The following is a 23,182-nucleotide window of genomic DNA, read 5'->3' as shown; positions in this document are numbered from 1 at the left end:
GCAAGACGTGAAAGCCTTTCTGAAAGATTTTTTATATGCTATAAAAAATTAATAACTATAAAAATAAAAATCCATCTTTGGTAATTTTGATATGATACTTTTAAAATTTTTGATGGCATCACCACTTAAAATATATGTAAATTATGAAAAATTTAAAAATTTCAAAGCCATTTGACTATAGTGCAAGTTCCTCGCCCAGGGGCGGACACAGGCCAGAGCCAAGTGGACTATGATCCCCCAAAATAAATAAATAAAAAATTCAAATTTTAATGTAAAAAATTTTTGAAAAAAAAAATTATCACCCATAATTAAGTAAAATTATTTTTTAACCCATAACTATTTGGGTTGGTTCTGGTGATTTAACTTTGTGGTTGACTGTATATAAAATTCATACCCCCCATAGCTATGAATTATGATCATATTTAGAGAATTGCATTGATAAAATTGAGAAGCTTTGAAAATATAATAATTGAATAATTTAAGTAATATATATATATATTTTTTAAAAAAATTGTAAAAGTATTTAAGACTACAATTGGTAAACTCTAATAAAAATGGAATGAACATAATCAAATAAATATTTAGTATAAACTTTACAATATAAATTCATTTGATTATATTATATTATATTTATGGCCTAAAAGTTTAATCTTTTTGTATATTTAATATAAAATTGAAGAAAAAATTTGATTGAATCGTCATTTCAAATAAATTTTTAGTTTGATTTGTACTTTTAAGTGATGCATAAGTAATTTTGACAACAATGAAGATTAGCTTTATTTAAGTCAATTTTCAAATTATTATATCATAAATTAAATTCTAATAATAGTCAATTAATTATATAAAAAAAAATTCAAATAGAACGAGTCAGCGAGACATAATTCATTGACATAATTGAAGCAAAATTTCCACGAGAAAATATTAGGTTAATAAAAGTGAGAAAAATAACAAAACAGACTTATTAATTAGGATCTGATTAGGTTATTAATCATTGGCATCTTTTAGGTGGACCTAAAGTAAACTCACGTACTATAAAGGTGGCTACAAAAATAATAATATTAATTTAAAAATAATATTTTTTCAATAAAAAAATATTTTTAAATAACTATAAATAAAATCATCATAAAAATATTAATTAAAAATTTTATTAGTATTTTCTTTTTTTTTTTTTAGTTCAAAAAATATTCATACGAAAAAGCGTCAAAATATATATCTTATGGAATCAATAGCTGTTTAAGACACCGCATAATCAGCTTATCTTCGTTACAATACGCTCAAGGGTATTATTGTCTTGCTATGATGTTAGATCGTGGACTTCAGATCATGATGGGCCTCCAGCTCCATCTCCATCTCGTTGAACTTAAATGTCTAGTCATTCTTTTGCCTAGTCAATAATACCCATTCCAATTCCATTATTGTCATTCCCAATCGTTGGACTGTAATTTTCGTTTTATATAGAGGTAAGAAGTAAAAAGAGAAATATATATTTTTTGTGCAGTTTTGGACAATTTCTTTTTAATTTTTATCAATTGACACCCAAATTAATAGTTCGACTTAGGCGTGGCACATTAGTGATGCTCATATTTGATAGATAAGAAATAAATTAATAACAGTGACTAAATTCCGAGTCAGATTAGGCAGTCTTTGATAATGAATTCCGGACACCAGTAGTTTATAAAAAAAAAAAAAAATCCATTAACAATTCAACAAAAACTCAATCTTTCTTTTGACTGAACACGTGGGGCAATTGATAGGTAATATTTCATCTTTCATAATGATTATAATTTTTACTTGATTATTAGTGTCCAAATTGAGCATACATAACTATTAAAAACTAATAATGTGGGCTCACATATAACAGGTCAGCGCTGGCCAATAAGTAATAAATTTATGAATATTTATTTTTTATCATCGTGTGAAAATTAAAATATTAATAATTTTAAATTTTAAAAAATAAAAAATAAATGGCTCAATGATTTGTAGAAGCAGCTAAAAGGTTGAATTCTTTTTAAGATTTTTGAAGATAAATGTAGATGGGGGTTGAAGATGAGGAGAATCAATTTTTGGCCAACCATTTTAGATGAGGAGGGAGAGGAAGTAAATGGAAACACGTACCAACCAAAAGACAAACAAAACCTACACATCAAAACAAACAAAAACCTGATCGCTAAAATTATCTTTCAAATGCAACCAAACCGAAGACACTTGAAATGAAGATGTTAGGCATTTACACAAGCAACTAGAATGTTAAACATAAGATATTTCCCAGAAAACCAAATTAAAATATGTTGCACTATGAAACCCCTAATATACTCAAACAACCCCATAAATGTCTTTTTTTATAAATTACCCCTAACTTAGCATATATATGTAAAAGGTTAATAGACTGAAACAACACGTAAACTATATAGTAAATTCGCTAAATTAATAATAATTTTATAGTGGAGAGGATTCGAATTCAAAACTTGTTACTCTCGTAGTTACTATAAATTGTTAGCCACTAATTTGTAGCGAGACGTTTAGAAGATTAAGCTTTTTACAATCTACTCTCTCATTCTTTAAGTATTGACATAAAAGTTATGCCATCTTCTGGTAATTTCTATATACCTAAGAATTCCAACAAATGAATAAATCGGCCTTCACGAGGAAGCACTGCGTGCGTAGGGATATACATGTAATTTGATTGACCTTACTAACATAGAATGGCCCAAAAAGCCCAACTTTAAAGTACCAACCACTAACGCTGGGTGAGAAAGAGAGAGTCTCTGAAAGATACGCTCGCTCACCTTATCTTTGTTTCTTTCTTTCTCTCCTTCTGTTGCTCTCTTCTTTCGACTTAGTATCGCAACAACCAATCCAATCATCACCTTCCCTAAACCAATCCAAAACCCTAAAATATACATGGAATCCAAGGGAACGGCGTCGCATCTCTCAAACTCATCAGGTTCTCTTCCTTCTTCGTCATCTTCCTATCCTTACAGTGATAATGTTATTGATGATTCAGTTAAGAATTATAATAATGATGATAACATCAATAATAATAATGCTATTAGTGGGAATAGTAATGGGGGATTTGTGAGTGGTGAAGAGGAGTATCAAGTGGAGTCGGAGAAGTCGGTTCTGGCGAACGCTGACGCCGGAACTCCGTGGAAACCAGTTCAGTGGGGTGTTGCTGTTTCCACTTTTGTAGACCCTATGGAATTTCCGGCACTGAAAAGGGAAGAGCCGTTGTTGAAAGTATCGGCCAAAAATGATGATGATGATAAATATGTTGTAGGAGAGTCGAAAATGGGGACCTTTGAGAAGGGTGAATTAGTTGGGAATGGGGATAAGGGTTTAGAGGAGAAAAATGGAATTGAGGTTGGGGGTATTCAAGGAGAGGGGGTTGCGGTGGATGAGAATTTGGGTGAGGGGGACCCTAACAAGCTGGGCGTGGAAAAGAGTCAGTTGGATGCAGAAATTGATGTAGGGAAGAAAAATGAGGGTTGTGGCGGCAAGATGAACGAAGAGACAGAGGTTTTGAGTGGTGGAAATGAAAAGGTGGACACCTTTGCTTCTGAACTAAATAATGATAAATTGGTTGAAACTGATGGTGTGAGATTAACCGGTGAGTGGAATTCATTTCTGGAGGCTGTTCATGTTGCTTTGCCAGAGTTGGGTGTGGCTGTTGTTGGAGATATGGAGGGAAGTAAGGGTAGTTCTGAAGTGAAAGGAGTGGAGGATTATGAGGGCAAGATGATTGAAGAGACAGAGGTTTTGAGTGCTGGAAATGAAAAGGTGGACACCGGTCCTTCTGGACTAGATAGTGACAAATTAGTTGAAACTGATGGTGTGAGATTAACTGGTGGATGGAATTCAATTATGGAGGCTGTTCATGTTGCTTTGCCAGAGTTGGGAGCGGCTGTTGTTGGAGATGTGGAGGGAAGTAAGGGTAGTTCTGAAGTTAAGGAAGTGGAGGTTCCAGTGGATGGTAGTCTACATCTAGATAATGGTATTAATAAGATTAGCGGTGATGTGGAAGGAGCAGTTAATGTGGGTTCTGAATCTGAGAAAAATCTCGAAGAAGTAATTGATTATGAGGCTGAAGTGGCGGAAATGAAGTGTAATGGAAAGAAAACTGAGGTTCTTCATGTGGAAGAGGGGGAAAATTCAGACATCACTGATGTTGTTGATGATGTGGTTCAGGCTGCTAAAGGAATAAAAGAGGTTGAGCCTGCGGTGGTGACAGTTACTGATGGTTTGGATATTGTAGCTAATAACCAAGTAGATGCAGGGGATACGGATGGAACTCTGGCAACTGATTCTATTGCAGAAACTGCACAAAACCTTGGTGTTCATGATGATGTTGATCGTTATGTGAATCTTGTGAATGAAAAATTGGAAGATGACATCTCAGGCAAATTGGAATTACATGAAATTGCTGAATCAATTGATGTCACAAATAGGGATGTTAAACTGGATGCTGAAAATGAAGAAAATAATCATTCAGGTGGAGAAGGTGAGATTGAGAATGAAGGATCAGTTACTGATGGTGAGACAGAAGGGATGATTTTTGAAAGTCGTGAAGCTGCCAAACAATTCTTAGATGAGTTGGAGCGGTCGGGTGGTGGTTCTTATTCTGGTGCAGCAAGTTCACATGATAATTCACAGAGAATTGATGGTCAAATTGTGACAGATTCAGATGAAGAAGTGGACACTGATGAAGAAGGTGAGGGGAAGGAGCTGTTTGATTCTTCTGCTTTGGCAGCCCTCTTGAAAGCAGCAACTAGTGCTGGGTCAGGGGATGGCACTATTACTGTGACCTCTTCAGATGGATCGAGGCTTTACTCTGTTGAGCGCCCTGCAGGTTTAGGGTCCTCGCTCAGACCAATGAAACCACCTGCTGTAAGACCAACTCGTCCCAGTCTTTTTAGTCCTTCCGGTCTCACAACTGGAGGAGATGTGGATAACAGCTTGACTGAAGAAGAGAAAAAGAAACTGGAGAAATTGCAGCAGATAAGGGTGAAATTTTTGAGGCTTGTTCACAAACTTGGTCATTCTCCAGAAGAACCAGTAGCAGGACAAGTTCTATATCGTTTGGCCCTTATTGCAGGGAGGCAAACTAATCAACTGTTTAGCCTTGATGCAGCAAAAAGGACAGCTTTGCAGCTTGAGACGGAGGGTAAAGATGATTTGGACTTTTCCTTGAACATACTCGTCCTTGGGAAACCAGGTGTGGGCAAGAGTGCAACAATAAATTCCATTTTTGGTGAAGATAAGTCCCCAATCCATGCATTTGAACCTGCCACTAATTCTGTTAGAGAAATAACTGGCATGGTAGATGGAGTTAAGATCAGAATAATTGATAGTCCAGGTCTCAAGTCCTCTGGTTCAGAACAAGGTTTAAACCGCAAAGTCTTGAATTCCATAAAGAGTTTCACGAAGAGATGTCCCCCAGATATTGTCCTCTATGTTGACCGGCTTGACACCCAGACCAGGGACCTTAATGATCTGCCATTATTGAGATCTATCACTAGCTCTCTTGGATCTTCAATTTGGCGAAATGCTGTAGTTACTCTAACCCACGCTGCTTCAGCACCTCCAGATGGACCTTCGGGTTCCCCTTTGAACTATGAGACGTTTGTTGCTCAACGTTCTCATGTTGTTCAGCAGTCTATTGGGCAAGCTGTTGGTGATTTGCGATTGATGAATCCAAGTATGATGAATCCTGTCTCTCTTGTAGAGAATCATCCCTCGTGTCGTAAAAATAGAGATGGACAAAAGGTGCTTCCCAATGGTCAAAGTTGGAGATCTCAGTTATTGTTGTTGTGCTACTCTCTAAAGATTTTATCTGAAGCAAGTTCTCTCTCAAAACCTCAAGATCCATTTGACCATCGGAAGCTTTTTGGTTTCCGCTCTCGTGCTCCTCCCCTTCCATACCTGTTGTCTTGGTTGTTGCAGTCTCGTTCACACCCTAAACTGTCCACCGACCAAGGAGGTGATAATGTTGATTCTGACGTTGACTTGGCTGACTTATCTGATTCTGATCAGGAAGAAGAAGAGGATGAGTATGACCAGTTGCCGCCATTCAAGCCTCTCAGGAGAACTCAGCTTGCAAAGCTTAGCAAAGAACAGAAGAAAGCATATCTTGAGGAGTATGATTATCGTGTGAAGCTTCTCCAGAAAAAGCAATGGAGGGAAGAGTTGAGGAGAATGAGAGAGATCAAGAAGAAAGGAAAGGTTGCTGCTGATGAATATGGTTATAATGGAGAAGATGTTGATCAAGAAAATGGAGCTCCAGCTGCTATTCCGGTTCCATTACCTGATATGGTCCTGCCACCCTCATTTGATGGTGATAATCCAGCTTATAGGTACCGGTTTTTGGAACCAAATTCGCAGTTTCTGGCGAGGCCAGTTCTCGACACCCATGGTTGGGACCATGATTGTGGGTACGATGGTGTCAATGTCGAACATAGTCTAGCTGTTGTTAATCGATTTCCAGCAGCAGTTGCTGTCCAAGTAACCAAGGATAAGAAAGAGTTCAGTGTCCATTTGGATTCCTCAGTCTCTGCAAAGCATGGGGAGAATGGATCAAGCATGGCAGGGTTTGACATTCAAAATGTTGGAAAGCAGCTTGCCTACATCTTTAGAGGAGAGACAAAATTCAAAAATTTCAAGGTGAACAAGACAGCTGCTGGGTTTTCTGTTACATTTTTGGGCCAAAATGTGGCTAGCGGTTTCAAATTAGAGGATCAGATTGCACTTGGAAAGCGTTTGATATTGGTTGGTAGCACTGGGACTGTTCTTTCTCAGGGTGATTCAGCATATGGAGCAAATTTGGAAGTGAGGCTGAGGGAAGCAGATTATCCAATTGGCCAGGATCAATCATCTCTGGGCCTGTCTTTAGTGAAGTGGAGAGGGGACTTAGCACTTGGGGCAAACCTTCAGTCTCAATTTTCAATCGGACGAAGTTCTAAGATAGCTGTTCGTGCAGGATTGAACAACAAGATGAGTGGCCAACTTACTGTTCGAACAAGCAGCTCTGAACAGCTTCAGCTTGCACTTGTGGGTCTTCTTCCAATCGCAATGTCGATCTATAAAAGCTTCAGGCCAGGGGTTAGTGAGAATTACTCTATGTACTAGTTCTTGTTAGCTTTTAATTTTTTGGGTCATTGCCAATGTATTACAATTTGTTCCGCTTCAGCATCATAGGTTAGAGAGATACGTTGAGCCTGATTAAAAGTTTTCAATAATGCTGAATTTTCTTTCACGTACAACTTAATGCACTCATGAGGTTCATTTTAATTGCGTGATGAAATGTATGAAATATAAGATGGGTTACCGAGGAAATTTGATAATTTTATTGTTTCTTCTGCACTTGATGTTTATTGTATGTGTTTTCTGTGACTGAGAATTGCTGCTTGAGTAATAATTCTGCTCTGTCCTCGGACTTCTTACTGATGTTCGCATCATTTTAATCTCACCTTGCATTCAGTTGGAAACATCATAGTTATCAACTGAAGAATCCAACTTTACGTTTCAAGGGAACTCGGAATTGTGATATTTGTCGTAGCAGAGTGCTTTTCAGCTTTTTAATCCCAAGTTGGGACGAAACTAACCTTATGTGCTAGAGGTATTACCTTTGTCAAATATTTACATTTATATAGACTGCATTGTTTTAACGGAACCAATCTCAGAAGCTAATTAATATGTTCCCTACTGTATAAAAGAAATGAAATTATAATTATATGATCAAATTGATGTTTCATGAATTCCACAAAAGTCCTCCACTGGCGCTCTAAAAAAACTTCAAAAAATTTGATAACAACTGCAGAGGCGATGCAACTTACAAAACAATTAAAAAAAAACCTTATATCAAAATTCAAAAGTTCCGTTGCTCAATCAAATTTCTAGCCCTTATAACTTATACGGAGTCTTTTTTTTTTTTTTTTATTATTAAAAAAAAAAAAAAGAAAAAAAAGACCGAAAAACAAATAGCTTTCACTGGGCCGTGATCCTTTCTCCACTGATTGAGCCGTTGGGCCCATTCACGCTTTCATCAAAAAGCTTAGTAATCCTATCGACTGGGATCAACGGCAAATACGTCGCCGCTGTATATCCTCTATTTGCTGTATGACAAACGGCTTGATTGTATTTTTCAGACCAGTAAGCGGCAGTAGGGACTACAATCTGTGCTGCTTGAGGAAACAGAGGAAGCCGATTCAATGACCTCCAGGCCAACACCGCATAATGCTCAGCCACCGGCTCGTACTTGCAATACAACTCCTTAGCCGTCAGTTCATACTGTGAATACATTATCTTTACAATGCTCCTCGTTGCGTCCACCACCCCAGCGCGCTGAACCTCAGAAGCCATGGATCGAGCTTGGCTTGACGCTTGCTTCACCGGTGACGGTACATACCTATCCAACTCGCTCAGGGTGTTGGTAACCTGAAAAGATGAGTTTTTCAAATCAATACGATATTGCACAATATAGAGTATATCTCAGCAAGTAGACAGGATTAATCCAAGAAAACTAGCCTTATGATCGACGAATCGGAGAAGTTCAAAAGGAACATCACGGAACATATCGTAAACCGGTCCGATCACTGTTTTGACGGTGCCCTCAACGGCCTGTACACCCGGTTTTAGTGGACCAGAGTTTTCCTTTGCGTATTCATATATGGTTGAGAAACAAACTATAAGATAGATCGCTGCCACTCGAATGAAATCTAAATACTTGAGTTTCGTATCATTATCTTGAACCTTCAATGGAATAACACTAAACAAATCAATAAAAACCCTAAAACGCGCCAACATGCACAAAGAAAAAAAAATAAAAAAAACACACACACACACACTGCGTACCGTTTCTGTTTGTTGTTTCACTTCAGCTTCCGCCATTACCCTCTGTTTCGTAACACCTTCTGCAACTTTCCTCTGAAAAAGCTAACCAGTGTAAATTTCCGAATCAAAGCTTGGAATCAATGATATTGAATGTTGCAAGAGTCCTCTTTTATAGCGATTCTAATAATTGTGGATAAGTCAAAAGGGTCAACACTTTTAATTCAATCCGAATTTTAACTTCGTCGTTGGGTTAAGTGGACGGTTCATATCAAGCCTGTATGAAACACCTGTCATGTGCTTGCCACGTGGAGGGCGTTGATTGCTCCAGTGATGCTTGTAAAAATTTATACATACGTGACAATGTTCTATGGCGCTGTTACCGTTACGTGTCGAGGAATGAGTGATGAAAAGTAAATGTCCTGTGCATGGCACGGATCACTATGCACCTCGTTGTGGCACGAGGGACGAGGTTTTATCAAGTTGTTGTTGGCTATCCGGGTCCACCCCTCTTGGTCACTGAGTTATTTTTTTCTCCCAATTTTCTGCACCATTTGTAGTTATTATCACTTACTTATATTCAGGAATAAAATAAAGTATGAGTAATGTTATTTAGAATGTTTATACTGTTTCAGAAACAAAATCACCTGCTCTTAAGAGGATCTAGTCGGCTTTGGACTCTGCTATTTAGGCCACCATAAGGTTTTGGTGTTTCTGTTGTGCTTGACTAATAAAGTAAATATCAAGGGAGAATCCCAAATTACCGTGAATAGAGAACTCACTATTAGAATTTTAAGATTTTCTATTTAAAAAAATTACTCTAAAAAATATTTAACTTGTCGGAGAAAATTTGAAAATAAAATTTTGAATTATTTTTCTCAAGACCAAAGTTGAAATAAATTTGACAGCAGTATAATGCATGAGCTACGTCCTGTCGTTCAATGACAGACACGGAGACGAGCGATCGTTCACTGACTTCGCGAAAAGGACTTAAGCAAGAGAGTTTAAGCGACATCTCGTTTAAAGGAATGTTTAATTTTCAAATAAAAGTTGACCAAAACATCCAAAACAAAGCTAAAAATCGAGGAATGCTTGTTAGATATCCACTCAATGGAAATAGATGATCAAAAGACTCTTCTCTCAGAAGTGTTTGGCGAGTCATCGGAGAGCGAAGACGACGAGCGGCCACAAAAACCAAAAAATTCGCTATTTTCCGGCGGTGGGTCTCACTTAACCATCGATCAAACCCTAAACTGGGAACCAGTAAAGGAAATTAAAGGTTTATGGTTGCTTAGAGACTTCCTGTCTCCTCAGCAGCAAAATGCCCTGCTTTTCTCTATTCAAAAGGGTGCGTTTTATTTCACTGCATTCTGCTTTCAGTTAGATATTTTTCTCTGCTCGTTCATTAGGTAGAGGCTAGAGCATAATCAATTTTCAATTGTCTAATCTGTGGGTGCAGAGGGATGGTTCTCAGAGGCCTCTAACAATCAGGTCCTTCTTCGAAATGATCGTGAACTTGGATTGACAATTTCTTTTAGTTTTCACTATAATAAATGAATGGGTGCTTATGATTGTTTTCTTTTTTTGTTAAATTAGTTAAAACAGACGCTTGTTTCTGTTTTCATGATTCTGAAATTTACTAGGTGTATAATGAGCTAGGCCTAGACATGGTGGAAAACAGTAAGTATGGTTTATTTGCCAGTTGGTGAATCAAAGTGATTGATATATGCTATAGTATGCAGTTTTATTTAAAAAATTATGCGATTCAGCCCTTCCCCAAAAGTATAACTTGGTCTTACACAATGCTGGTTGTTTGCAGTCATCATATTCATTGTAGGGTTTTATGTATTTATGATGTTCCTTGCAGGCTATGAGGTTTGGAGATCTCCCATCCTGGGCCATTGAACTTTCTAATTCTATTCGTGAAGTGGTGCTATTTGGTGATCAGGTTTCCGAATCTGCAGAATCAGTTAGCTATGGTGGAGACAAAGACACCCTTTTTCTGCCACCAAATTTGTTCTGGAGGGAGCCACTATTTGATCAACTAATTGTAAACATATACCAACCAGGTGAGGTGCGATATAGCCCTCTCAGTTTAACCATGTTCGTAGTTCACATAAATTGTATACAAGAAACTTTTAGCTTCTCCTTTTCTATTAAGCAGGACTTCTTGAAGTCCATGATTGCATCAGATGTTTTCATAATGATATTTGAATATTTGATTATTTCCTTGTCTCTGCTTGATTTGTCACTAAATTTCTAGTCTCTTTTGGAAATGGCATGAGGATTAGATTTCTTCATATGATACTCCAAAAGGAAGAAAACTGGATACAATGACAGTCATGTATGTACTTAACTTCTAGTATTTTTTGATAGCAAGTGTAGCTGTGATAGCGCAAAACTGCAAACTAGTTACCTTATGTTATAGACCATCCTAAAGGTAGACGACATAAATTTAAATTTTCTTTACTGTAAGATGTCTTTGGACACGAATGTTTTTCTTTGTTATGCATCAACTAACGTCTTACATCCCTTGATATTAACCAAGAGAAATGAGTTCTTAAACCCCTTGATATTAACCAAGAGAAATGAGTTCTTAAACCATCAAATCAGATCGTCAGCAATGCTCGCTTTGCGTCCACTGATCTGTTGCTTTCCATTTTAGCAATTGGGATATCCTGATTGCATCTTTGACTATCTTGTTTTAGATCAATATTTGCAATGTAGTGCAAGTTCTGTGGGGATGAATTGAGAAGCTTCCTTCCTCTGCATATTGCCTTTCAATGCCTTGACTCTTACATCCGCAGGGGATTTGTGCACATGTTGACCTGTTGCGCTTTGAAGATGGAATAGCAATTGTCTCCCTGGAGTCATCATGCGTGATGCATTTCACACAAGTTGGAGAAGTTTCTGACGATGGAAATGAAGAAAAGAATGAACCCATGTCGAGAGTTCCTGTTTGCTTGACTCCTGGATCACTTGTTCTATTGTGTGGGGAGGCTCGCTACCTCTGGAAGCATGAGATTAATCGCAAGCCAGGGATTCAAATGTGGGAGGGGCAGGAATTAAACCAGAAAAGGAGAACGTCCATAACCCTGAGAAAGCTTTGCCGCGTTGAGTAGCCAGGTGGGTGATGTGTGATTTTTTTTTTCTTTAGTAGAATGGCAAGATTTAGTTTGGCGCAATTGTGAATTTCTTTATTGTATGCTTGTGATTTTCCCTTTGACAGTGAATAGAAAAAGTTATACTTATGACATTTCTAAAGATCTTTTTACAATAACAACAAAATCCTTTCTAACACAGATTGACAGATACCATATATAGCATGTACATGGTTAAGACCCAGAAAAGGAAAAACAAAAAAAAAAGATGAAAAGAAAAACTTAATTTAACCCGAAAAAAAAAGAAAGAAAAAACACAAGGCAAAACATTTTACAGGTCTATCTTTCTGTTGGATTCGCGGATATGGTTACAACACCGTCAAGTATCAACAGCATATCCCCTTTCCCTTGTAGCCTCCACTTCAAAGAAATACGAGCTTAAGATTTACAATGGCTAAAAATGCAGCCCAGGCCAAACAAGGCTTAACCAAATCTCCAGCAATGGGATTCACCTCTTTGAACTGGCGTGAACACCCAACAATGGCTCCAAACATAGCCAAGCAAGCAAGCAACCCGACCCAAGTAGCTCCCATCCGGAACACAATCGGGTCCCAAGCCAAACCCAAACCTAACTGAGCCAAGTAAAGAGAAATAGCCCTTGGTTTTTTATGAAACCCTCCTTCAGCCCAAACGAGCCAAGCGGACAGACCCATCAAGAAAGTCGAAACGAAGGAGAAGAAATGTAGAGCCCATATAGGAGGAAACCATGAGGGTTTTGATGCGATCCCATATCCATTACTAGAGCCGAAGAAATAGAAGTTAAATAGTGTCAAAGAGAGAGGAAGCGCAACCGCAATGGCTAGTGATCTTATACCGCGTTTGGCCATAGCCATTCTTTTGTCTTGCCTAGTTTTCATATCTCTATTCGCGGTGGCGGTGGCGGGTTCGTCTGCGTCTCTGGTACGGTGTGTGATGTTTTGAGAATCCATAACCGATATTTGAGAGAGAGAGAAAGTGAATGTGTGTTGCGGGAGGAATTTGAGGGAGTAAGCGTGTTTATAGAAGAGAGCGTGTTTTTCTGAGTGTTGTGTTTGGGAGGTGGGAAAATGAATGACACGTGGGAAGGTTACACGTGTGTGGCAGAGAAGTGCCAGCAATGCAGAGAAACATGGGGACTTGGTCATTCGGGCATTCACATTACTTGCATGTTCTAAATTCTAGCTCAAGTCTTCAAGATGGTCCTTGTTGTTTGTGCTTTGGTGGCTCAAATGATTAATTAATTAATGGAATGGAAAGTACTGTGCAGTGATTACACGTGGACTTCAAGTTGTATCACACCTGTGTCTTCCATGATAGCTAGATAAGGCCTGAGCCTTTCGCCGCGGGCGGGCGGACGGGCGGGTTTGGATAAACTGTTGGAAATCAGGAGTATAATTTAGTAATAATTTATTAAAATGATTAATTTCAAATTAATAAACTTAAAAAATCCTTTTAATTTCTCAATCTGATATCCCAATTCTTGAAATCCTGTTTTTATAGCTGTGGCTTTCTCAAAAGTAAGCCTGCAAAACATTAGAGAGAAAAAAAAAAAAAGAAAAAAAAGAAAAAATGTATCTATCGACATGATCCGATAAATCCTTCGTTCGTGCAAAAGAAACGACAGCGTGTTCTATTTAATGGTTGACTGGTTCTCTATTGTTACTGATTTACTGTTGAAACGATCTCTAATTTGTCTGGAGCAATAACAGGCAGTAACTGATCGTCCGGATCTGATAAATTCTGTCGTTCACACACAAGAAACGACGGCGTTCAACTTTGATAGTAGTCTCATGTCTGTTACACGAAACTGCAGGTCGTTTACGTAAATGCCTTGGCTGTTACAACAAAGGCAACTTGTTTCTCGACACTGACATACCGTCACTGATTTTCAGGGTTTTTGAGATCTAATTCCTAATACCGGAGTTTTTCTTCGCCGCAATCTAATTACTCAGGCGAGAATAAGTGTTTTCTTCTTTTAGCTCATGTGACTAGAAAACAAATTCATATCAACTGGTTCTTCATTGTTCTCAATCATAACCGAGACAGAGAGAGCCGAAGCTAATCTATGGCAGTTAAATCAGCAAGGAAGGTGAAATCGTCCTCAAGACCCAAGGCTTTGGCAGCCAAATTTTTGAAAAATCCGAAGGTAGCCGTCGCTTTGGCTTTAATTTTCGTGGATGCTTTCCTCACCGCTTTTATCATTGCCTACGTTCCTTGTAAGATCAACGACTCTACATCTCCATCGTTCAATATTCTTATCTCTCTGTAAATTAGTATTTTTGTGACAATATCACTATTTGATTGATTTTCAGATACAAAGATTGACTGGGACGCATACATGTCACAGGTGCATTATGCGATAAAATTTGCATTTCTTGCTATCGTTGGGAAATTTGTTGCTTTTTTAGCGAAACTAATAAATTTTTATTTGGTTTATGATTTCGTTAGTTTTCCAGTGTTCAAACGCTTCATTAGCTAATATTGCTTTCTGGTCAGCTTTAATTTTTAGTTGGAAATGAATGCAGTAATACAAATTGGTCTGATTAATGAACAGGTTACTGGTTTTCTTCAAGGAGAAAGGGACTACAGCAATTTGAAGGGTGACACCGGGCCACTAGTATACCCAGCTGGGTTTCTATATATATACTCAGCCATTCAGTATGTTACAGGAGGGGCCGTCTATCCAGCTCAGGTAATCTAGGTCGCTATCATTTTGTTCATTTCTCAGAGAACTTGGACCATTAATAACTGTTTCTCAGGGTATGATTTTTAACCACCAGGATGAAATTGATGTTTGTACATCTCATTGAACACTAAATTTTGAACGAGTATTGGTCTGGCTTAATTGGACTTCTGCTGCCTAAAGTTGAAATTAGGGACTGATTGTTAGTTAGAGGTTTGGTCAATGCATCTTTGACTAAATGCTGGCCTAGTCTACATCATTGATCGGGTTAATTTTCCTGTCTGTTTTTCATCACTTAAGTTTTGTAATGTCGCATGTTAAGATTGTTCCTTGCATGCTTTTATATGTGTGTGCAACAAGTATGTTCTATAAATTATCACCTCATAGTGACTAGTTACTCTGTGGTTGCAGATATTGTTTGGCATGTTATACATCATTAATCTGGGTATCATCTTATTCATCTACGTGAAAACTGATGTGGTATGACAGTTTTGCTTTTTACATTGTTGTTGGACACTCTTTGCCAGTTTTGCTTCTGTTGTTAGTCTTGACCTTGATAAGTCGAGGTTTTTTCTATGAAATTTCTTGCAGCTTCCATGGTGGGCTCTTATCTTGCTTTGCCTCTCAAAAAGAATGCACTCAATCTTTGTGCTGCGTCTCTTTAATGATTGTTTTGCAATGACACTTCTCCACGCTACATTGGCCTTGCTTCTTTGCCAACGGTGGTATCTGGGGCTGATTCTTTTCAGGTGACGTATACTTTCTCACAGCAAGATGTTTAATTAAATTAAGATAGTATAACTTGATTCTTATTTGTGTAGTGGTGCTGTTTCAATAAAGATGAATGTCCTTCTTTATGCTCCACCTTTGTTACTCCTTATGTTAAAGGTACATTAACATTCAATTATTTAAATATCTTAATTTTTGTATTATAGTTATGTATTGCAATTCTCAATTAGTATTCCTTGTTCTTGCAAACACCTTTTTACAGGCCATGGATATTACCGGAGTGGTATTGGCTTTAGCTGGTGCAGCGCTAGTGCAGGTACCAATCAACTTTTATCCCCTGGAAAGCTTCTTTTCTATGCAGGCATGGAATGCATGTCAAATTCTTTTTGATTTTTGCCATAAAAAAATAAAATTACTTACAATGTTTATAGTGTCTGAATTCAGAGAGCATATGTTTTAATTTCTTTTCCAATTTTGTTAGGTGAGATGGAGTTGCACTGAAATTTATGTTGTGAAGAGGGCGTTATGTTAGCAATAGTTCATTCATTTCCACATGCTTGATGAATGGTTCTGCAGATTCTATTGGGGCTGCCCTTTTTAGTCTCCTATCCGATTGCATATATATCAAGAGCATTCAACCTTGGGCGTGTCTTCATCCACTTTTGGTACTTCATATTTCTTCACATAAGTTAATTTCATCTTTTAGTTAAAAGTAACTAAAGAAAACTGAGGTTTTCTTTTTTTTTTTTTCTTTTTTTTTTTTTTAATGGAAATGTTTAAAAAATTATAAATACTAGACAGTTTTTTTGAAAGAATACGAGATTTGAGTGTATGTATGTGGTTCATATTCACCAATTTTCATCACACATTTGACCAATAGAGGTAATCTTTCCTGAAGTTTGATTTTAAACGTGTGCTCAAGGACCTTTCCTTGAATTAGTTACTAGAAGGGAGATTAGTTCCAGCCAATGGAAAATGAGCGAGGACCTATTTTTATCCTTCGTATTTCTCTTACAATATATTCATTTACGTCCAAGATCTGCTACAATCCTGTAAAGAAGTTAAATTTGGACTGCAAGGTATTCATGTAAGGATGCATATTTTTCTGCGTTGTTTTAAATGGTAAAAAGATTGGTTCACTTTTTATTGTCCTTTATTATCACAAATTTGGGGAGAAAAGATGGAGAGCACAATTGTTTAATCCTGCTGTATAACTTGAGTCTAGGAAATTCAGGATTAGAACCTCCTCTCTTTCAGGTGATAATCAATTAAGGAGCTGTAGCATACTAATAATAAATAGATGTTGATGTCATGGGCTGCTGAAGCGTATACTATTTAATAGGTAGCGCATAGCATTCCAACTGCCCTGTCCTCTGGGATCCTCTTCACTTCGTGGTCCATAATTGTATTGATTAATCTATGTTGTGTCATCTCAATCATAATGTTGCTAGAATGTATTGTAGCTCAATATTTTACAGTTAGAGAGATCGTGGGAGCATATACTGGTACTTTAATGTTCGTCATCATATGAGGCTTTTGTATGATACCCTTCCATGATGGTCATTTTTCAATGTTTTCCATCAGGTCCGTGAACTTCAAGTTTGTCCCCGAACCAGTTTTCGTATCAAAGCAATTTGCACTCTTACTGCTGCTTGCTCACCTCGGATTGCTTGCAGCTTTTGCCCACTACAAATGGTGCAAGTAAGTTGCCCATTCTTTCAATTTTATTTCTGACTAGGAATTCATCATGTGCAAAGCATTGGTGGAGTTATGGATTTGTTGCATTTTCCTATGATAATAAAAAATTTTCTAAGAAGCTATGAAGATAACAAAGTATGGTGCTAATTGCTCTTTGTGATTTTAGAAATGCTTCCTGGAATTTAGAAAAATCAGTGGCTTCAGTTGAAGTTGCTTATTTGTTGTTTTTGGTCACTTGCAGGCATGAAGGAGGACTTTTTAGTTTTTTGCATTCTAGATTCATATCTACTAAGCAGTCATCTTCTCTTATGAGTTCTAGCAGTTTATCCATTAAGATTCTCAATGAAGAACGTGAGTTTTAATTATCCTGGACTATAATTATGAGTATAGCTTGAAATATTTTCACTTTATTGCTTACTCTATTTAATGTTCCCTATCTCTTTCTCTTTTCTTTGTCTTGTATACTGATCTTGGTCAGATTAATTCAGATATTGTGGCAACTTTGTTTGTGGGGAATTTCATTGGCATTATATGTGCCCGATCTCTGCATTATCAGTTCTACTCATGGTAATGTCTGCTAACACAACTCTTGGTTTTGCTTGTTTTTATCTTTTGTTGCTTTCATGCTTGTCTGCGTCTGTTTGTGTTGTTTGTCCCTGTCATGGAACCCTCATCTCTTGTTTCTTTCCATCCAACTGCATATACACTCGTTCATCTTTCCATGTACAAATCCAACCATTTGTGGATCCCTTGGCTAATTAAAATAGAAACAATTGCCTATGAAGTTCCCAACCAACAAGGGCGGGGCATGTCTGGTGCTTATTTCTTTAATATAATTCAGTTGGTGTGTGGGGAAAATTTTTATGAAAGCTTAGCTTAGATACTTTTAGTTACCATTAGATTGCACATGTTGGATGCGGTTTTCTATGTCTAAGTAGAAAGCTGTCTGTACTATCTCTTGGACTTTAAACAGAAATAAAACAGGTAATACTGCTCCACATTATCTGGCAAATGGATCACTGATTGTGGGTCTAAAGCACTGGTTGCAATATGTCAAGGCCGCTAATCTTAATTGAACATTATCTGTGAGCAATGTTTGTTCTTCATTTTGATGGTGATGTACTCTCTCTAGCTATTAGCTCTTTATGCTAAGCAACTAGATTGTTTCCTCTCCATATGATATTGAAGCTTTGCCTATTACTAAAATCTATTCTTAATCATTGTTGATTTTTTTCCTTATTCTGATTCTTCCTTTTATTTTATTTTTCATTTCTTATTAATCATTGGAATCCTTACAACCATGTTGCATTTTTCTTTAAAATGTGTATATTGATAATTATGATTGGTGTTGTATCTGCGAGCGTGAAAACAGAAAACTTGTAAAGATGATATATATGCATGTGCATCATGTGGTCATGACTCCAATATTATATGGCTAAACAATTTGAATCTCACAATTTGGACTTTTTCCTTTCTTAGAAAATTGGCAATTCATTGATAAACATAGTTTAAGAACATCATAACATTCTAATAAGAGAAATAAGAAGTACAAACATAGACAATTGGAATCTTATGTTTGGAGATAATCTTGGACTTCTTTTAATTTCATTGTATTTATGCTATTGCAGGTACTTCTATAGCTTGCCTTATCTTTTGTGGAGAACACCTTACCCTACAATGCTGCGGTAGCTTTTGCATTTTGCTGCACATTCTATAATAATTAATCATTATATGAATTTTTTATATTACTATGATTATTATTATTTTTAAAATTGATTTTTTCTTGTGCAGTTTGCTTCTGTTTTTAGGAGTGGAGTTTTGCTGGAATGTTTATCCTTCAAATATTTATTCATCTGCACTGCTTTTATGTCTACATTTAGTTATCCTCTGGGGTTTATGGTCTGCTCCATCTAAATATCCTTATGTGGAGGATAAATTATCAACTAGAGGGAAGGACAGATAAAGGGCTCTTCTTTTTTTTTTTTTTTTTTTTACTTAATAGATGTAACTTCTGTTCAATTTTTAACTGAATATACAAAATACTTATCAATGACCAGCAAAACAGAGAGAAAAGGTATAGATTTTGGAAACTGATGAGTAATTCTCGACTGCATTTTCTTTTATTTTTTAGATTGAGTTTCACATCTTCATTTGAAATTTTGAATAAAAATTGCGCCTCAATTCCTTGCATAAAATATTTGTTGATTATTTTTCAAATGCTACCTGGGGTTTTGATCTACGCAACGAAAAGACAGAAGTATCCTCCTTCAAGTTTAGGAGATGATTTTTCTTAAAAAAAAAAAAAAAAAAAAAACTTCTTTTTCAAAAAGGTCAAGAAAAAAGGGTTGCAGTCTGCATACAATAAATTAATGCAAATCTGATTGATATAATTGTATAATTAAAACGAAATGCGCTGTTGTAATATATAATTTTTTCTTCAAAAAGTATTATATAATTTTAAATTTCATAATTATATTATATGGGATTAGGAAAAAAAAGGGCAGTATTCTTTTTTGTCTATATTCATATTTGCCGAATTAGTCTTCAATATTAAAAATTGCAATGATACTGATACGGTGCTATGATTATTGCTTTTGAGCTGAGCTTAACCATATTTCCATTTATAAAAAAAAAAAAAAGCAAAAACGCAAAAGGAAAGGAAACTTTAAATTTTGAAGTTCAAAATTTGAAAACGAACAATGGCATATTGGTAAATGCGGGACATAATTTTGGATTGGGGAACAAAAGGATTGCCCACGGCCAAGCTTGTATATGCGTGATCCATTCATTTCCTACTCCTCCACCAAACGCTCCCCAGGAATTGCACAATATCGGCCGAGCAAAGCAGCGGAAATTAGAGATCAGCTAGCAAACAATGGTGAAGATCTTTTCTGCTGGTTTTACTTAAAATCGATCATCAAACTCTGTTGTAATGCTTTTGTGGTCCGTTTTGAGTAAATTGTTTGGTTTTCCATATCTTAGGACCGCTAGGGTTTCAACTTTCGAGAATCAATTTAATTAGAAATGCACATTCTCATGCTTGTTTTAGATCATTTCAGTCTTCGTATTAGTTTAAATTTCATTCTGAGATTTTGATTTTTTTTTTCTGTTTTCGAGGCATAAAATCGTATGATTTAGCTGTTAATGGCAATTCTGAGTCCGTCGTTTAAAATTCTACCAAAATTTTTAATACAATTATCTTTATAACCGTCTATCCCTGTTTCCTTGTCTTGCATTCTAGTATCTTGGTTTTGCGTGTGATTTAATTGTTTTTTTTTTAATTTATTTTTGCTTTTGCAGGATGGACATGATTCAGAAGATCCGAAGCAGAGCACAGCTGATATGACTGCGTTTGTGAGTTTATTGACATTTTCAATACTGACTGATTCCTGTTATTACTTAATTCTTCTATTAATAATTTGGAGGAACCCGTCTTTGGGGATTCCTTCCTGTGGCAAACATTCTGTGTTAAGTCTAATTACTGATGAAATTAGATCACAGTCCAAACTCAAACTGAGGTTTGGCATTTGATGCCGTGGTTTCATTAAATTATTCAAATCCATCTTGTTTATCTTATGCTAACATTTATTAGATCATTGCCTGCTGAGCATGTTTTGGTTTTGCTTGAGGTTGTTTATGCTTTTCTTTTGATATCTGTAATGTTGACTCGTTTGCATCAACTTTTCAGGTGCAGAATCTTCTTCAGCAGATGGTAGAGTTATTATTTGTACTCAGACATCTTGTTTTTTGTTTGTGCTACTGTTACTGACTTTAAGTTTGCTTGCAGCAATCCAGGTTCCAAACAATGTCTGACTCCATTGTTACAAAGAATATCCTTTCTGTTTGTTTAAAAAGTCTATAATAGAATATGCTTGCATTAAATTGCTACGGCATTGAAATTGATGGATCCTGCATACATGATAAGGAAAATATTTTATAGTATTCTCGCCTGAGATTTTCACTATTTCTGGCTTCATATTATCTTGGAAATTAATTAAACATGTAGTTGAAAGTTTTCAACAGAATGGTTGATATCAGCCTTCATCTTTGACATAATATGGGTTTGAGTCAACATTCTTACAAGAAGTATTTTGATGGGAATAATCTGATTATGAACTTTCTTAAGCTATGTCTCTAGTTTTTTGGGTTTTCAAAAATGTCAGTGCTTGTCATTGAGCAACTTTGAAGTAAAATATATTTGCTTTGTATAGCAGTATGATTGATTAAAATTTATAAGATTATTTGTTTTCTTAACTTCAATGCACTCGATGAGATGGGAAGTCGCATAAACGACTTGGAGCAGAGTATAAATGACTTGAGAGCAGAGATGGGGGTGGAGGGCTCTCCATCTCCTTTGCCTCCATCTAAGCAAAAGCAGCCAGGTGAAGAGAAGCAAGAGGAAGATTCAGCTTAGAATTATTCCAAGTTCATTTGTCTTGTGGCAGACAAGTTTATTTCATCCTGAGTTTTGTTTTCTTCTATTATGGTTTGAGATGTCAAAATTTGTGTTCACAATCGGTGATTACAATGTTTCGATTCTGCTTCTGGAATATCAAAATTTATGTTTCTCTTAGAATCTCTATGGGAATTTGCTTCCGCTGCTGTTGTAGAGGAAAACTTAGAAATCTGAGTTGATTCATGGTCATTGATCCCTGTTCACATTTTCATTGAGGTTGTCCGATGAGACAATGTTTTGCTTTTCGATATGATTACATAATATATGTAACTTACCAACAGAAAAACTATAGGTTACTTTCATTCCGATACAGTTGGAGCAATTTTTCCTCAATTTTTCTCCAGCCTCAGCTGTAGTGTAATCGGCTGAAATGCTGTGATTCAAATCGTGAAAAAGAAAAAATTGTGAAACCATATATTATGGTAGTACTGTTTGAATTTATTTTTAAAAAATTGTAAAATCATCTACAACCAAATTATTTTTTATTTTCTTATAATTTTTTGAATAAGTATAAGAATTTTTTCGTTGAAATTTGTTAGTATTTTTCAATACTATTCGATTATTATTATTCATTTGTTACAAAATTAAAAATTGAAAAATAAGATGACACAGATGACAGTCGGCGGTGAGGCACTTTTACAGTTGACGCCTTCAATGTACAATTAGTGGTATCTACTCCACGTGAAAACGTTAGAGACAGAAAATTTCTCCAAAAAAAATGAAATGGAAATCCAAAAACTCGATCAACCTCACAGTCAAAAGCAGCCAGCTGCTTATTTTTTTTTATTAATGCAAGTCTATGATCAAGAAATCCGGTGATCATTTTCGTATATCAAATCATACTGAAATTCGTAAAACGATAATTAATTACTAGGATTTATAAAAGTAACATCATAATAATACAGAAGAAGCAACAAATTCCCTTGCAAATAATAAATCATCTATCTGTGACGGCAACGAGTAATGGCATTGCAACCGCGAGTATAGGCGTTAGCCTCTGCACCTGGTTGACAATTGTAGTAAGTTGCACCTCTATGAGAACATGGCACTGATCCTCTCTGCAGCGCTGCGTAGCTTATGTACCGTGTCGTCTGGAGAATACGCCGGTGTATCTCAGAGTCCATGTCCAATTCTTCTTCGCCTATGCACTCCGCTATGGACCCTTCCCATTGTCCTCTTCTAGTCGGAATCCAGCTCAGCTTACTCTCTCCGGTTGCTTCAACTGTGGATGATGAGAAGATGGTGATCAGAAGTGAGAAGAATATGCACAAAGCGATCAAATGAACTGAGGAATTACATTCCGCCATTGTTAACGTTTTATCTGTCATTTACTTTTCTTTCTCTTGTTTATATGGTTAACGTTTTAGCTATTCTCTAGGATTTGTCCAAGAACCTTTAGCTGTCTATTCCGAGGATTATAATAATAATACTGATTTAATCAAGAATAATATTAGTTAAGTGTAACCTAACCCAAGAATGGAAGGACGAGGATTATTTTAATTTCATGAAATTCTTTACTTTAAATCTTTAATCAAGTTCAGGTCATGCCAATTGCTCTGATGACCATAAAAGATGATGCAATTTAATAAGAAAACAACTTCTTTTTGTGAAATCTCTATTGAGAATTTTTAAATTTGAATCTTATTAAAAATG

At 36.4% G+C, this 23,182-nt stretch overlaps 7 protein-coding genes across 8 annotated transcripts; 4 read left to right on the top strand and 3 right to left on the bottom strand.

The window, feature by feature from the left end:
* Positions 1-2,742: 2,742 nt before the first annotated feature.
* TOC159 (translocon at the outer envelope membrane of chloroplasts 159) lies at positions 2,743-7,284 on the top strand. The gene has a single exon (XM_089721629.1). The coding sequence runs from the start codon at positions 2,902-2,904 to the stop codon at positions 7,120-7,122; it is 4,221 nt and encodes a 1,406-aa protein (XP_089577755.1). The 5' UTR covers positions 2,743-2,901; the 3' UTR covers positions 7,123-7,284.
* Positions 7,285-7,703: 419 nt separating this feature from the next.
* On the bottom strand, positions 7,704-9,004 carry LOC149496473 (Rubber elongation factor protein (REF)). Its single transcript, XM_089721634.1, has 3 exons — positions 8,848-9,004; positions 8,521-8,745; positions 7,704-8,430 (listed from the first exon to the last, which is right to left on the bottom strand). The coding sequence occupies exons 1-3, from the start codon at positions 8,881-8,883 to the stop codon at positions 7,981-7,983; spliced, it is 711 nt and encodes a 236-aa protein (XP_089577760.1). The 5' UTR covers positions 8,884-9,004; the 3' UTR covers positions 7,704-7,980.
* An 892-nt stretch (positions 9,005-9,896) lies between these two features.
* Positions 9,897-12,079, top strand: LOC149496472 (2-oxoglutarate (2OG) and Fe(II)-dependent oxygenase superfamily protein). The gene is made up of 4 exons (XM_089721632.1): positions 9,897-10,171; positions 10,283-10,314; positions 10,691-10,897; positions 11,631-12,079. The coding sequence occupies exons 1-4, from the start codon at positions 9,934-9,936 to the stop codon at positions 11,943-11,945; spliced, it is 792 nt and encodes a 263-aa protein (XP_089577758.1). The 5' UTR covers positions 9,897-9,933; the 3' UTR covers positions 11,946-12,079.
* On the bottom strand, positions 12,053-13,105 carry TSPO (TSPO(outer membrane tryptophan-rich sensory protein)-like protein). Its single transcript, XM_089721633.1, has one exon. It carries the CDS (start codon positions 12,911-12,913, stop codon positions 12,347-12,349), a length of 567 nt encoding a protein of 188 aa, XP_089577759.1. The 5' UTR covers positions 12,914-13,105; the 3' UTR covers positions 12,053-12,346.
* Positions 13,106-13,567: 462 nt separating this feature from the next.
* On the top strand, positions 13,568-19,163 carry ALG3 (asparagine-linked glycosylation 3). Of its 2 annotated transcripts, XM_089721631.1 has the most exons (14): positions 13,568-13,776; positions 13,856-14,179; positions 14,276-14,310; positions 14,518-14,655; positions 15,058-15,126; positions 15,238-15,395; positions 15,468-15,534; positions 15,638-15,691; positions 15,952-16,040; positions 16,960-17,076; positions 17,315-17,424; positions 17,562-17,640; positions 18,702-18,758; positions 18,865-19,163. In XM_089721631.1, the coding sequence occupies exons 2-14, from the start codon at positions 14,029-14,031 to the stop codon at positions 19,034-19,036; spliced, it is 1,296 nt and encodes a 431-aa protein (XP_089577757.1). In that variant the 5' UTR covers positions 13,568-13,776; positions 13,856-14,028; the 3' UTR covers positions 19,037-19,163. The 2 variants fall into 2 exon arrangements, with proteins under 2 accessions (XP_089577757.1, XP_089577756.1); XM_089721630.1 differs by lacking the exon at positions 13,568-13,776 and having other exon boundaries at positions 13,802-14,179.
* Positions 19,164-19,726: 563 nt separating this feature from the next.
* Positions 19,727-21,718, top strand: LOC105642495 (heat shock factor-binding protein). The gene is made up of 5 exons (XM_012227336.4): positions 19,727-19,951; positions 20,374-20,427; positions 20,762-20,785; positions 20,861-20,903; positions 21,339-21,718. Exons 1-5 carry the CDS (start codon positions 19,949-19,951, stop codon positions 21,485-21,487), a joined length of 273 nt encoding a protein of 90 aa, XP_012082726.1. The 5' UTR covers positions 19,727-19,948; the 3' UTR covers positions 21,488-21,718.
* Positions 21,719-22,278: 560 nt separating this feature from the next.
* On the bottom strand, positions 22,279-22,911 carry LOC119369809 (rapid alkalinization factor). Its single transcript, XM_037636605.2, has one exon. The coding sequence runs from the start codon at positions 22,855-22,857 to the stop codon at positions 22,471-22,473; it is 387 nt and encodes a 128-aa protein (XP_037492533.2). The 5' UTR covers positions 22,858-22,911; the 3' UTR covers positions 22,279-22,470.
* Between the last annotated feature and the right edge of the window lie 271 nt (positions 22,912-23,182).

This window comes from Jatropha curcas, chromosome 5 (genome assembly GCF_041381405.1).
Source record: "Jatropha curcas cultivar XTBG-Jc1 chromosome 5, XTBG_Jcur_1.0, whole genome shotgun sequence".
Taxonomy (NCBI): domain Eukaryota; kingdom Viridiplantae; phylum Streptophyta; class Magnoliopsida; order Malpighiales; family Euphorbiaceae; genus Jatropha; species Jatropha curcas.
The sequence above is the reverse complement of the archived record's forward strand: the minus strand, read 5'-3'. Positions and strand labels throughout refer to the sequence as shown.